This window comes from Aulonocara sp. 'chitande type north' Nkhata Bay, linkage group LG17 (assembly GCF_057382095.1).
Source record: "Aulonocara sp. 'chitande type north' Nkhata Bay isolate Kocher_YH1m ecotype deep benthic linkage group LG17, A_spYH_male_GT1.1, whole genome shotgun sequence".
NCBI classification, from domain to species: domain Eukaryota; kingdom Metazoa; phylum Chordata; class Actinopteri; order Cichliformes; family Cichlidae; genus Aulonocara; species Aulonocara sp. 'chitande type north' Nkhata Bay.
Window position 1 is genome coordinate 32,774,267 of NC_141360.1, and position 15,306 is coordinate 32,789,572.

The following is a 15,306-nucleotide window of genomic DNA, read 5'->3' on the forward strand; positions in this document are numbered from 1 at the left end:
GACAGGGGAGTAAATATGTAATGTAATCTTTTATCATAATGCTCTGTTTCCTTTTTAAATGCTATAAACTGTTTGGAGTGACTGCATTTGGGTTTGCGGATATGATACAGCGCTGCGAAGAAGTAATTCCAGAGAATCTCAACGTGATTTAAGTCCAGATTTTGATCAGATCACTTCAAAACACTTTATTTAACCTATTTATTTAACCTATTTAACCTACATAACCCAGGTGTCTTCTGGCAAATGTGGGACAAGCCTCTGTGGTTTTATTCTTGGAACTCTTCCATGGATGCCATTCCTTCCCAGCCTCTTTCTAATTGTTGAATCATGAACTCTGACCTTAACTGAGGCGAGTGAGGCCTGCAGTTCTCTTGATGACGATTTTTGTTTTCCTTTTTTTTGTCTTTAAGCCAGTTTGCCAAAAAAAAAAAAAAAAAAGAGAGAGATTGCCAATATTTATATGGGCTTTTTTTGCCCATCCCCAGTGGCTCCCTGTGGCTTTGACTAAAACAAAAACCCCTAGATATTATACTTAAAAATAAAAATAATAGTATTTACTTTACATTTTTTAAAGACATTAAGCTGCTATATGTTTTGTTTATTTATTAAAGTATCATACTTCTAATTTCTTTGCACAAATACAAGTTGGATTGAAAGTGTGCCCTTAGATTTTTAGGTGGGCTCTTGAAACAGGGGGCTCCAGGTAGGTGGTGGTGCATATGGTACTAAGGTGTCAGAGATGTAGCTGGGAGGAAAGGCCTTAAAAGTTCCAGTATCAAAAAGCTAAAACAGGAGTGATGTGATCTCTGAGTTCTGCACAGCCTGCACTCATTAAACATATTCTTTTGTTTTCTTTTTCTAAAGAAAAAAAAAGGCTGTTAGCACAATCCAGACATGATAGATCTTCAAAGTAGATCTTATTTGTGAAATATATCCTAAGATGATAAAAAAAACGATTTGAAGAATTTCACGGTGTAATAATTTTTTTCTCAGGCAGTAAAAGAAGTATATAGACTCTATATTTAAAGTAAAAGTCATATATGACTTTACTGCATTATAATGCAGTAGTAGCATAAATTTATTAGCATCAAAATACGCCTACATTAAATTACAGAGGAATTTGAACAGGGAAAATTCAATTTAGGGACAGACGATTGTTAGAGAATTGTGGATCAATATGGTTGTCACTGTGTAAGATGATTAGATCTTTAGCACCTTGTTTTCTACACACACACACACACACACACACACACACACACACACACACACACACACACACACACACACACACACACTCACATTTCACTGATCACATCACATGCTCACAGACACATTCACTGTTGCAGATACACATGTTCTAAACTATTATAGAGCAAAACAGGGCCCGATGGCTTGGGGATAGAAGCTCCTCTTGAGTCTCTCTGTCCTTGCCCGGATGATGTGAAACTTTCTACTGGATTGCAGAAGTTGGAACAGTTTGTTGCCAGGGTGGGACGGGTCCTTCAGTATCTGCGCTGCTCTAGTCCGCGGCAAGAGGGAACCAACAAGCCGAACCAACAACCAGCTAATCTGCTGAAAGAGAAAGGGCAATTCTAATGAATATTAAACTGTCCAAACCTGATGGGGCAGCACTGGAATCAACAGACAGAAAAGAATATGCATGGCACTGTGTTGGTTAAGAAACAGAAAAAAGTAGGCCTTAAAAAGTTTATTGGAATTTGGTGACCCTGAGAACTGGTCTGTCAATGAGAATTTTAATATATCTTGAAATGCTGATTTACTCAGAAAAAACTCCAGATTTCAGGATACTTGGTCAGTTAGTCAACTTTTGAGAGCTATATAACTCATAACCTTTGAGTTATGAAATTATATATCCTTATATAGTATATATTCTTTAAGTTACATTTAAGTTTTTAACTTACTGATGATGAAAAAGCTTTTTCTTCAGTGGCTTCCATAGAAGATAGAATGAAGAAGAAGAAGAAGAAGAAGAAGAAGAAGAAGAAGAAGAAAACTATACAGTGCACATAAAAGAAGTTTCAGAAGCTTTTAGTAATGACTTTCACGTATTAACACATTCCTTACGTTCACACAAGGGATTATAAACAAAACAATGTCAGACAAGCAAAAACAAGCAAAAACAAAACAAATAGGCGGGGGAAAAAACTATGCGTGTGACTAATAAATCCAGAAGATGGCAGTAATATAGCGCCACCTCTGTGAGCTGCTTGAGAACGTCAAAGAAGAAGAAGAGGCGGAACACCTCTCAACACATTTCCGCCAATAACAAACCTGCTAGCTTGTAGCAACTTGAACTGTATTGTTTGTGCTTTTTTCCCCCAAGTGTCTGCAAAAAAATTTCTAGGCAGCGGTTGTTTGGAAGTTGGTTAATTAGAAGACGTGTTTCCTGGAATTACGCAAATGCTACCATTAACTGTTTAAACCGTCGGTCATAAACGTGAATCAGCAAATAAATGGTTGCGACTGGTGTTAGCTGACAGGCTAACGTGCTGCTCGGTGACATGCTCTTTTTAGCAGGTCGTTGGACGTTCGTATATTAATTAACATGTCCTGAAACGCGTCAGGATCATCGCGCTGCAGACGGAGAGGGGGTTTAACAGTCAGAGTGTGACCTAGAAAAATACAGATACCGGACCTTTTCAGACGATTCATGTTGTTTCCAGACCGGGAAGCGTTACCTTCCCAAGGTTTCCACCAGGTGAGTCAAAATAAATAGCTGTAAAACGGAGGTGGAAATTGACCCAACCAGAATATGAACAGTCATAGAGATTTGTTGTAGTAATATATAATCTATGCGTACTTGGTTTAGGTCATATGAGGTCATAAATGTATTCTTTCTAAGTTTAGCGCATAGGTTTATTTCACTCCAAAGACATCTGGGTTATTTTATCTAGGCTTCTTGGGACGTTTTAACCAGGTTTTGTTTATTAGAAAGCTTGAAGAAGTGTATGTCCCAATTTAGAGATCATTTCCTGTCTTGTGTCTAAATAAGATACAAGACAGGACAAAACATAACAAAACAATTACTTCTTCTTCTGGGTGCTCATCTTCCATCTCACCCCATTGCTGGCATTCACGTCTGTAACATCAACCCTTTGTATCGCTAATCCTGTCTATCTTTTTTCAATCTCACTTGAAATCTTAGCATCTTCAGTTCTGCCACCTCCAGCTTGGCCTTCTGTCTTTTTGTTAGAACCACCATCTTTGAAAAATACATCATAGCAAGTCTCAATACCTGTGAACCTATCCTTCTCACCCCTGATACTCCATCCACTCCACCCTGTCTGCACACTATTCTTCCTATTGCACTTTTAATTAAAGAAAAAAAACAAGCAGGTTGTATTGGAAAGTGTTGGACTATGTAGAACCACAATAGAGGGGTGTGGCACACTGCCTAAATGTCAAGTGTAGGTGTTTTATACTGCTGAGATGTGGTAGTTGCAAAAGCCATAGCATAATGTCCATGTTAAGGATAATAGTAGCCCCAGATCATGCCAGAAATAGACCCTTCTTGGGTTCTTCTAATCTCCTCACTGTAGGGGGTAGGTTCAGGTTGTTCCTTTAATGTGTCAGGGGCCTACATGTTTCCTAACAAAAATAAACAAACAACAAAATATATAGACAGCTAACATTCCTGTCTGGCTCTGTTTTTCTTATGGTTTATCTCACTCTGCAGATTTGCAAAATGAAGATGTTCTCTGTGGCACACAAGACTGTCTTCGTAGTGGATCACTGTCCCTACATGGCAGAGTCCAGTCGTCAGCAGGTGGAGTGTGATGTGCTGACAAAGAGCCGAGCTCAAGGGGTCATTCCTTTGGCCCCGGTGTCAAAGTCTCTGTGGACATGTGCTGTGGAGTGCTCCATGGAGTACTGCCGGATCCTTTATGATGTTTATCCAAAGGACAAACTGGTTAGTGTCTGTTTTTTATTGTTTGTCCATCTAAGTGATATAATTATGAGACTGGGCATGCTGGATGTCCACCTTTTGATGTCATCCGTGCCACTGACATTTTCTGCCTCTTTATTTTCCAGGTTAATTACATTGTGAGTGATTCAGAGTTTCACATACTGAATAGCTGGAGGAGGGAAGATCAGAGCACTCACGAGGTAATCCACTGCACATTTAAACGGAATAAGCTGCCTGAATTGAATTAGTTGCAGTATCTAACATCAACTTTGTCACAATTTAGAGACATTTCCTTTGAACTCAGTGTCTCCCATCTTTCGTCACAGCTCATGTCAGCTCTGGCAGCTGTTGGGCCACCAAACCCTCGCGAGGACCCGGAGTGCTGCAGCATCTTGCATGGCCTGGTAGCTGCAGTGGAGTCATTATGTAAGATCACAGAGCTGCAGCATGAGAAGCGTATCGCTCTGATGGACACAGCTGACAGAGTTGCTAACAGAGGCCGTATTATCTGCCTAACTAATGCTAAAAGGTAAACAGAGGCCACGTGTTCAGTGCTTTAGCTCTTTATTTTGTTTGAGTCATAAGAATAACTTATACAACTGTATCACTGAAAACCTTGCGCAATGTGAGTTAAAGCCATAATAAAACTCTCATCTATACTTGAATGAAGGTTACCACACAGCTAATACAGTGATGGAAAGCCCATAACAGTCAGCTAGAAAAACAGTCTTTTACACGCGGGACACTAAAACATATTGGCTTCACTTATCTGCTGAAGAAGCATGTTTTACCAAATGTGCAAGACATGTTGCACTTCTGGCAAAAAGCATTGTCTGCATCAACTCTAGTGAGGTGTAACCAGGCTTTCTAAACACTTATTTTTTATTTATTTTTTGTTTCCTCATTGTCGCTAAGAGAAGAGTATGTGCTCTTCCGTCACAGGCTCAGAGAGAGAGAGAGGTTTGAATGCATCAAAACAGATGCTGAACAGTTTCTGAACTACCCTAAGTCATTTTTTTTCAAACCAGTTTTGTCAGGTAATATTTATTTAATTTTTTTAATGATAAGAATGTATCAACGGAAGAATTTTGTTTATAAAAATGGAAACTGCATTGCTTTCTCTCTGAGGTAACATAAAGTAACAAGAGTCAGTCTTAGAACCTGCATGTTCAAAAGCTGTCAGATGGATTGGAAGGAGTGCATGTCTGAGGGGGGCTTACATCGAAAATGGGTCCTTTGTCAGCAGATTTACAAACACATGGGCCTCTTTGCAGCCATGTACTCTTGTTACACTTGTCATTTTACTTGTCCATAAATGTCCATAAATTCCTGCTCTTTTTGTTTTTTGTCGTGCAGCGACACACATGTGCGCATGCTGGAAGACTGCATTCAGGAAACTATTATAGAGCAAAACAAGCTGGCAGCAGGCTCAGACAGGTCAGTACGCAGCAAAGAAAGACTTGTCCAGGTGATCCTGACTTGGTTATAAAAAGTGAAACTCTGGTATTGCTTGTAATATTAAAACTCATTGTTGTGGGTTTTAGGCTCATGGCCATCCAGCAGTGTGAGCTGGTTCTAGTTCACATCTACCCACAGGGTGAGGACACACTGGTGTCTGACCGGCCCAAGAAAGAGGTGGGTGAAAAGCTCGACAGTCAACGTTTAATTAAAATCAATCACAATAGAAAGTGAAGACGTGTTAACACTGGATTTCACCCAAACCCCATTTAATCTATCACAATCCAGCTTTTCACTGTGTCCCTCTCTTTGTGTCTCAGATCTCTCCTCTGCTCACCAGTGAGGTGCACAGTGTTCGAGCTGGGAGGCACCTGGCCACCAAACTCAACATTTTGGTCCAGCAGCACTTTGACTTGGCCTCCACCACCATAACGAACATCCCCATGAAGGTAAAGGCCATCTTCGTCCTGCCTTTTATCTGCTCTTGCACATCTTTTGCCAAAATGTTGATTAAAATAACATGTTTGTCTTTCCATTCTGCTAGTATAGAAATCTTTTTTTAGAATACAGTGCACTTCTCACTTTTTTTTTTTTTTTTTTTTTATTGGACTGATTGGTTTTATTATTTTTTTATCCTCTTTTCTCACTCATATCCACATTTTGTTTCTTTGCTTGCTTATAAAGTGTGAACCCTTGCTTCACTAAAATAACCCAATGCACTCTAGTCGCATCTTTTGTTTGATCTCATCTGCATGTCGATGTGACTGTGAACCTGCTGCTGGTTTCATGCTGTATTTTCTGTTTTGCTAGCCCACATTAAATGTTTGCGAACAGGTTAGTACTCTGATCACACACACATCAAACTGAGGAAGGGGGCAGAGTTTGCATCATGTAGTGTGTATATTTTGAGCGTTAGGGTCATGAATTTATCCTGATGTGTCAGTTGGATCAAGTAAAGGACGGGCAACTCTGGTCTCATGTGGACTTACAAAGTTCAAATGTAGTTTTAAAGGGATTTGATTTGTGGGGAAATCTTTTTGGTCTGATTGTAGAGATTATTTTTATGACAAAAACTAAAAGAAAACTTCAGAATTTGTTGCATTCAAGTGTTCATAAGTGGAAACATCTGTGACCAGCGTTGCCTCTTCTGATTTATTAAATTCTGTCAATGTGTAGATGCCCTAAAAGTTTATCAGACTTCCCCTGCTCTCTATCCACCCCTTGAAAACGGTCTCTCTTCCCGAGATCTTCCATTTAGTGTCTCAGTGTGTTCCATTGTGCTTTCTTTTTTTTTTCTTTTTTTTGTAACTAGTTTTTGAGCGCATCTATCCCCTCAATCTGGATTCCAGCTTTTCCAGCTATCCATGTACTGACTTTTTTTTTCAAATTGATAGTAGTGTTGCCCATATTCAGAAGTAAACAAGTCCTATTATCAAAACAAACCTTTTAAACACATCAAAGCATGTTTAAACTGAATAATAATTTCTGCTTTAAAATTTGGGTCATTGAATGAACCAACGTTTTTCCTTTTACTTTGTTTATCGTTTTGCCCTTTGGGACATGAAATCAGCAGTGTTGATGTGTGTTTGTGCATTTGTGTGAGTTTGAACCTTTTAGGAGCTGACTTCACGCTGACCTTTGTTTGTTAATGTCTCTGTGGGTGGACAGGAAGAGCAGCATGCCAACACATCGGCTAATTATGACGTTGAGCTCTTGCATCACCGAGACGCCCACCTCGAGTTCTTTAAAAGTGGTGAGTGCCCACGTTACAGGTCTGCCTAGCTCTAAATGAGCCAGTTAAACAGGTCAGGAGGTTGAAACTGTTGTTTTCCCATTGTAAGAAATGCTGTTGAAACCTCCAAACCCTGCTACACAAAGTAGAGTATTTCAGAAATCTTGCAAGAATTAGGTGGAGCGTGTGCGTCCTAGCTTTAGTTGGGAGGCGAGGTACAAGCTGGACAGCTCAATGGGCTCCTTGTTGGTGTTTTGAGTTCTTAATCTTCGAAATAAATAAAATATGTCAATGTTGTGTTTGTGTTGTGTAGGAGACTTACACATGGCGGGGACCAGCACTAGAGAAAATGGACTCAAGGAGACGGTTACGTTAAAATGGTGTACTCCACGAACAAACAGCATAGGTGGGAAAAATTGCAACAAAGAATAACCTCACTCATTCTTCATTTAAAATGTTTTGCAACACCATGCATTGTTTTTTTTTTTGTTTTTTTTTTTTTAAATCTCATAAACCTATAAGTTATGTACAAAAGTACACAGAAAAAATACCACATTTAAACTGAGACATGGTACTGTCTCTTCAAATGAATTCGCTCATTTTCAATTTGATGGCAGCAACACGTCAGTGATACTTAAAAGAACAAGCTGTTTTACAGCTATTTATTTTAACTGACTAACAGGTCAATTTTCAGAAAAATTGTAAAAACCTCCACAGTACGTAAGAACAAAAACATTCCGAAAATGTGGAGAAATCTCTGTGCACAAGAGACGAGGCCCTCAGGAACGCCACTGGTTATCAGCCTTAGGCCACGGTTTCTTGAGTTAGAATATTTATCCTCAAGTCTAATTTAAGCAGCGACATTTGTTCAGTTTATAGTTTTAATGTATTTGTTCTGTTAATTTGCAGGCTAGGTATACACAGTATATAGGCAAATATTGGGATTGTGGGCTGATATTAGCATTTAGGCAAATAAAAAGGCTTTTAGTGATGACAGTGGCTGGTCCTAATATGTTGTCTCAGTGATTTAGAGCTGGAGAAATCAATAAGAACAGAACCATAAGAAACAAAGAAAAACAGAACAGTATCTGACCAGAATTGTACAACCTATGCATCTCTGTTACAGTGTCCTTCTGGGATCTTGTTATAAAATAACAATAATGGTTGTAATAGACAAATAGTTACCATCTAGGGTAAAAAAATGAGTCATCAGTGAAGGAGGCATTGTTCATGTTTTATGTTGTAATTAATGGTGATCAAAAGATCAGTTTTTTTTCCACTTCAGAGCTACATTACTGCACAGGAGCCTATCGCATCTCCCCCACAGATGTCAACAGTCGTCCCTCGTCATGCTTGACCAATTTTCTCCTTAATGGTAAACTGGATTCATCACAATTTGTTTATTTTTTGTGTTGAAGTCCTATTTTTTGACTGTTCCTGCAAACCGCTGATTATTCCTGTTGATGTGCCGATAACAGGTCGGTCCGTGTTGCTGGAGCAACCGAGGAAGTCGGGTTCAAAGGTAATCAGCCACATGCTCAGTAGCCACGGAGGCGAGATTTTCCTGCACGTGCTCAACAGCAACCGCTCCACCCTAGAGGACCCGCCCTCCATCAGCGAGGGCTGCGGAGGCCGTGTGACAGACTACCGCATCACTGTATGTACAGCTCCCATCAGCTGTTCAGAAATATTCAGCAAAGTTGATCTGATGCTAAATGTTTTTTGTTTTTTTACATTTTTTCATCAGGATTTTGGTGAATTTATGAGGGAGAACCGGCTCACTCCTGTGTCAGAATCTTCCCACGATCCCTCAGGGAAGCTGCCAGCTGAGAGGGCCAAAGCTCAGCTGGAGCGCCACACTCGATACTGGCCAATGATCATCTCCCAGACGACCATCTTCAACATGCAGGCAGTGAGGCACCATCCAGGAATACTAGTCTTCCTGATTATCAGTGTTCTTTCTTATTTCTACCAAAGATTTGTCTTTTTCCAGTTGGCCCACATCCCCCTTTAGCACACGTCTGTGTTGTTTTTGCTCTATTAGGTGGTTCCTCTGGCTAACCTGATAGTAAAAGAGACTTTGACAGATGAGGATGTTCTCACCTGCCAGAAGACCGTTTACAACCTGGTAGATATGGAGAGAAAGAACGACCCACTCCCCATTTCCACTGTAGGATCTAGAGGCAAAGGCCCCAAGAGGTATTACCTCAGTTTTGATCATTTTACACTCCCCAGTCCTGGCTTACCAGCGGAAATCAGCATTAATATTTCCACATAATTATTATCTCCAGGGATGAGCAGTACCGCATAATGTGGAATGAGCTGGAAACATTAGTGAAGACTCACGCCGGGGCGACTGACAGGCACCAGCGAGTTCTGGATTGCATCATCGCCTGCCGCAGCAAACCTCCAGAGGAGGAGGACCGGAAGAAGAGAGGGAGGAAGAGAGAGGAGAGGGAGGACAGGACAGAGAAAAATGGCAGCAAGGAGACAGACGACAAAAGCTGGCAGGACTCGGAGAGGTCAGTAGTGCCCGAGAACCTTCAGTTTGTTTTAGGAAAAATAATTTCGTCTATCATTTTTCCATGTGGATTCACAGCTTATTTTTATTGAGCTTATTGGATACAACAGAGAAGAAAGAGATAAAAGAACCTAACTTTGTGATGTATGCTCCTCTGTCTCAAAGACTAAAGGGATTGATGGATAAAGATGAGCAGGAGTCGGAGGTCATCAAGGATTCCCCAGATTCCCCAGAGCCGCTCAACAAAAAGCCTCGCTTAACCTCAGAGGAGATTCAGCCTCCAGAAAGAACGAAAGGTACCAACAGTTGACACCTGACCTCCTTTCATAATACCATACAGAAGCGCGGATACATTTTCACTAATTTATTGACATTTTATCACAGTATAAGGCACATTTTTAAAAGAAAATAACACCACACAAACTATTAGTATGTTTTTGATTCGCTGTCTTTGCAGGTCCTGTCTCACTCCTCACTATGTGGAGCAACCGAATCACTGCAGTCAATTCCAGGAAGCACCAAGAGTTTTTTGGAAGAGCCAGTTCTGTGAACAGCAAGTTCGAGTTGTACCAGCACCTCAAAGATGAGAATGGGTGTGTTCAGTCATCTGTGAAAGTGTCATTATGCTGAATGAATACCATTCTTGTTAGTGCGGTTTGTGTTCATGCTCAGGATGTAAAAAAACTTGACATTGTCCTTGCTTACAGGATGGATGTTCATGAAAATGGGAAGGCCACCAGATGATGTTTCCACAGCTCCAGCTCAGCCTTTCTGCAGATGAGATTTTGGACCACAGTGATTTTAAGACTGCCCAAAAAAGGACATCAAATTAAAAGAGATGGTGAACTCTTAACAAGGAATTTCTAATTTTTTTACTCCTAATTTTGTAGTTATGCTGTTCACATGTTGCGTAACACAATAAAAACTGCCAGTAGAGAATGTTGCTGTTGGCTTTTGCACAAATCATGCTCAGTTTTATCTTGTCATTACTTCATTTGTCTATAGAGTATTTTGTTTTTCATTGAGGAAAGATGTCTGCAGTGTTCAGTGTAAGAATCTAAGTAGGAATTCATAAATGTGTGTAACCGTCTGTAAAAGCCAAAATCAGAATAGAATTTGGCCATCTCATTTCTAGGTCATCTCCTTCAAAAAGCTCTGGAAAATAATTTTAGATTTCTCTCTGGAAATCAGGCTCTGACCACTTACACTTTGCCAGAATACCGAACCGGCGACTTGAATTTAAACCAGAGGAAGAGCAGGAAAGTCAAAATGAGAAAAATCCTAAAAGAAGAATGGGTCCTGGGAGTGTTTTAGCTGTTGGATTTGCGCTTAAAAAAACCCCCATTCATTCGAAACAACCTGCACATAAAGACTGCCAGGCATTAGGAAAAAGTGGAAGACCACATAGAGGATTCACACAGAGGGATGGTGTCACAGATATGGTGACATTATCGGTTTAAAGAGGTTATTTAAGTGTTGATTCATGAATCACTGATCTTTTGTGATGGGGAGCATTCATTCTCTGAATTCATGGATTTATTTGTGGAACTCATTGCAAACCACACAGTCTTTTTATTTGATTAGTGTGGTTAGTCTGATTTGGCCCATTTCTCACAGGCTGTAATATCATAGAAATGAACTTTTAAAGAATCTAGGTTATTTATGCAGCAGTAATGTGGTGCAGATCCAAGATCAGAGGTGGCAAGTTGCTCAGGCCATGTCTGTCTTGGGCCACAAGGAGGAGATCCTGAGGTGCAACTTGGAGGTCCACTTTTAGAGAAGCGCCATGTATCACCAAACCATACAAAACTAGCCAGGCAGCCACAGAGCATCCACCTTATCTACTTTTGGATCCAAAAAGGTTTCGGGGGGATTGTGAAGTGAAAGGGGAAAAAGTGGTGGAACCGACTGCAATGCTGTCAGTGGGAGCGTACGAGATTATGTTCTAGGTTTCATTAAACACAGAAAATAATATTTATGTGAATATGAAAATCTCTGTGGAGAACATGAATATTTAATGGCCGTTTCAAAAGGCATGAGAAAGTGGGCATGTTTGGGTTTTGGACTGCTGTTGGACTAAAACTATCGAGGGGGAAAAAAAATCTGTCATTTTAAGCCTCAACAGTTGTGCTGACACATGTCTTATATTTACTACAGCAGCATTTGTTCTTCATGTCGGAAAACTGAGACATCTCAGGCATGATTGGATAGTTAAACTTCTTTACACTGATGGAAAAAAGAGTTTCACCGGACCAGCCGGTTGAAGACCAAAGAGGCTGCACGAGTTTGACGTCTCTCCTCTGAGACTCAAGCCATTTAAAGGAGGTTTGATGAAGAAATGCTAATTGGCAAGACATATATTACAGTAATAGTGACCTGAAGGTGAACGCGCGCAAAGCTACTGGTCCGGACGGGATTCCCGGCCGCGTCCTCAAGTCATGCGCGGCTCAGCTGGCTGGAGTGTTCACGCACATCTTCAACCTTTCCCTCTCTCTGTCTGTAGTCCCAGCCTGCTTCAAAATGGCCACCATCGTCCCTGTACCCAAATCCTCCACCATCTCCTCATTGAACGACTGGCGACCTGTAGCCCTGACCCCCATCGTAAGCAAATGCTTCGAGAAGCTGGTCAGGGACTTCATCTGCTCTGCACTACCCGACTCACTGGACCCTCTACAGTTTGCATACCGCCACAACAGGTCCACTGATGATGCCATAGCCCTGACACTACACACTGCCCTGTCACACCTGGAGAAGAGAGACACGTATGTGAGGATGCTGTTTGTAGATTACAGCTCAGCATTCAATACCATCATTCCCTCGAAGCTGGACAGGAAACTGCAGGATCTAGGACTGAGCAGCTCCCTCTGCAGCTGGATCCTTAGCTTCCTGTCTGACAGACGCCAGGTGGTCAGACTGGGCAGCATCACCTCATCCCCCATCACACTGAACACTGGTGCTCCACAGGGGTGTGTACTGAGCCCTCTCCTGTACTCACTCTACACCTACGACTGCACAGCCACTAACAGCTCCAACATCATTGTGAAGTTTGCGGACGACACTACAGTGGTGGGTCTTATCACCAACGGTGATGAGACGGCTTACAGGGAGGAGGTCAGCGCCCTGACCCACTGGTGTCAAGACAACCATCTCACCCTCAACGTCGCAAAGACAAAGGAGTTGATAGTGGACTTCCGGAGGTGCAGAGAAGTACACACCCCCATCACCATCAACGGCGCTGCTGTGGAGAGAGTGAGCAGCTTCCGGTTCCTTGGAGTACATCTGGCTGAGGATCTTACGTGGTCAGTACACACAAACAAAACAGTGAAGAAGGCGCAGCAGCGCCTCTTCTTTCTCAGGAGACTGAAAAGATTCGGCATGAGCCCCCGCATCCTCAGGACCTTCTATCACTGTGCCATTGAGAGCATCCTCACTGGATGCATCACCACCTGGTATGGCAACAGCACCGCCTACAACTGCAAAGCTCTCCAGCGAGTAGTGCGGTGCTCTGAACGGATAATTGGAGGTGAGCTTCCCTCCCTCCAAGACATCTACAGGAAGCGCTGCCTGAGGAAAGCGGGGAGGATCATCAAGGACTCCAGTCACCCCAGCCATAAATTGTTCAAACTGCTTCCATCAGGAAGGAGGTTCTGCAGCATCCGGTCCCGTACCAGCAGACTGAGAGACAGCTTTTTCCACCAGGCCATCAGACTGCTGAACACGTCATAGACACCTCAGCTTCACTACTGGAACTTCAACATTATGCACTCCACACTGTATATAAATGCCACTTGTTTTGCACATATTCAACTCTGTATATTTTATATATTTTATTATTATTATTATTATTTTATTTTTTTTACTATTTAATTTGTAAAAATGTGTATACACACACACACACACGTAGGAAAATATTTAGTATACACATCCAGAAATGCATACACTATTATATATTGTACATATATTTATTAGTTTCAGGTTGGCCATTCTTGTATTTTGCTCGTTTGTGTTGTTGTGTTTGCACATCTCTGTTGCTTGTGGGGCTCGCACACAAGAATTTCACTCGCATGTGCTGTGCCAGTGTGCCTGCACATGTGATGTGACAATAAAAGTGATTTGATTTGATTTGAAGCCCTGAATTTAACGTCTGTGTGCAACAACAGAGATGATAGTATTTGAGAGGGGCTACAGTTAATACCACATTTGGAACAGCAGATGTCTCAGGCTGTTCACTGAAAACGCCAGGCTCTGGGGGTAAGTTGGTTTAATTGTCCTCTATCAGGCCTTCCACTCTGTACATGGCTGATTTTGAGATTAAAGGCTCCAGCTCAGTTTGTCTAGACACGTTCAGCTGATCTAATAATGTGGGCAACGACGCATCCCGAACATCAAATCCTGATTTGTCCCAGATGAAACTGAGGATACATTATGAATTGTATCAGAGTGCTCATCTGGAAACAGTTGAGTAGGTGGTACATTGTTTTATGATGACAGTGCCTGTTATCCTCTTTTGAAAGTAGATGAGAAGCAGACAGGGTCTGTGAAGGGTGGATTTGGCAGTGTTTTAGTCTTTGGAGAGAAAATGCAACACTTCAGCTCAGCCCCCTACAAACAGAAAGAGTGTAATATTATATTTAACCCTGGAATTTAGACTTTATAGAGTCAATGTTTTTACATAAATTAACACAGAGAAATTGCTTTTAATTCATCTCGTACACCTTGAGTGATTTTTGGAGCGTTCCAGCTGTTTGCTATTTCATCAACTGCTCTCATTTTTTCTTTGGAAAAAAACGAAAAGAAATTAGCTCAACTTATTCCAACATGATCGTACTGTTCATTCACTATTACAGGTTTCACAGCATAGGTTAACTATCATTTTATAACTATTTATTTTATTATAAATCAACATTGAGAAAGACTGCCATCTGTTATTCACCAACAAAATGTTTGCTGGGAAGTGTTGGAAGATATTTTGTCACTCCTTTATTTTTCTTTCCCCCTGGCAAACATTTCAATGTTGAATAACTGTAGGCTGTTGGTCTGCTGACATTACCACAACGTCGGTTCAAGGTGGTCATCCACCCATCCATCCATCAAAATTCCCTAACTCTCATGCTGCCATTATAATTACTAGAATAACAACTCAGAGGTGCAATCATAGCTTAAAAAGTGACTGTGTTAGTGTGGTGTTGTAATCAATCTTTATGTGATTCTCAATAAAAAGGCAAGACTCTTAACACAGTGATCTGTTTTCCACGTGTCCTATGCTTGTCGTATTTTTCTGACTACATTAGGCCACATATGTCCCTCCATTCATTCATCCACTGAGCTCCATTCAGCTGTGGGCTCTCTTTCAAACAAGGTCAAGTCATTACAACATATGATCTGAATGACTAAGAACCCGGAACAATCCTACATAGTCATATAGATGTCAACAGCAGCACACTTACCACGTGATTGGCTCTCTGAGTCAGTGTGGTTTGTTCTGTAAGATTCTGTCTAGAGGGGGGTTTCCATCTTATGAGGTCTCGGGGTCAGACAAGTGGTGAGCGGTTCTCCGCTGATCGCCCTCTGTAGCAGCTTGGAAGTAAGAGGTTGAGGTCAGCGGCAGTGAGGGGTGAATACTGTGTGGTCTACAGGATGGAAACAGTGTTGAGAGAGCTTTGGTAT

The 15,306-nt window shown here is 41.3% G+C and overlaps 1 protein-coding gene across 2 annotated transcripts; it reads left to right on the plus strand.

Moving 5' to 3' along the window:
- The first annotated feature begins 2,249 nt into the window (after positions 1-2,249).
- Positions 2,250-10,602, plus strand: ints13 (integrator complex subunit 13). 2 transcript variants are annotated; one of them, XM_086269412.1, is made up of 18 exons: positions 2,250-2,719; positions 3,698-3,931; positions 4,054-4,128; positions 4,255-4,457; positions 5,285-5,365; positions 5,473-5,563; positions 5,707-5,835; positions 6,197-6,220; positions 7,055-7,139; positions 7,432-7,524; positions 8,404-8,493; positions 8,597-8,775; positions 8,866-9,030; positions 9,163-9,317; positions 9,410-9,640; positions 9,805-9,935; positions 10,097-10,232; positions 10,347-10,602. In XM_086269412.1, the coding sequence occupies exons 1-18, from the start codon at positions 2,672-2,674 to the stop codon at positions 10,381-10,383; spliced, it is 2,187 nt and encodes a 728-aa protein (XP_086125538.1). In that variant the 5' UTR covers positions 2,250-2,671; the 3' UTR covers positions 10,384-10,602. The 2 variants fall into 2 exon arrangements, with proteins under 2 accessions (XP_086125538.1, XP_086125539.1); XM_086269413.1 differs by lacking the exon at positions 6,197-6,220 and having other exon boundaries at positions 2,251-2,719.
- Positions 10,603-15,306: the final 4,704 nt, after the last annotated feature.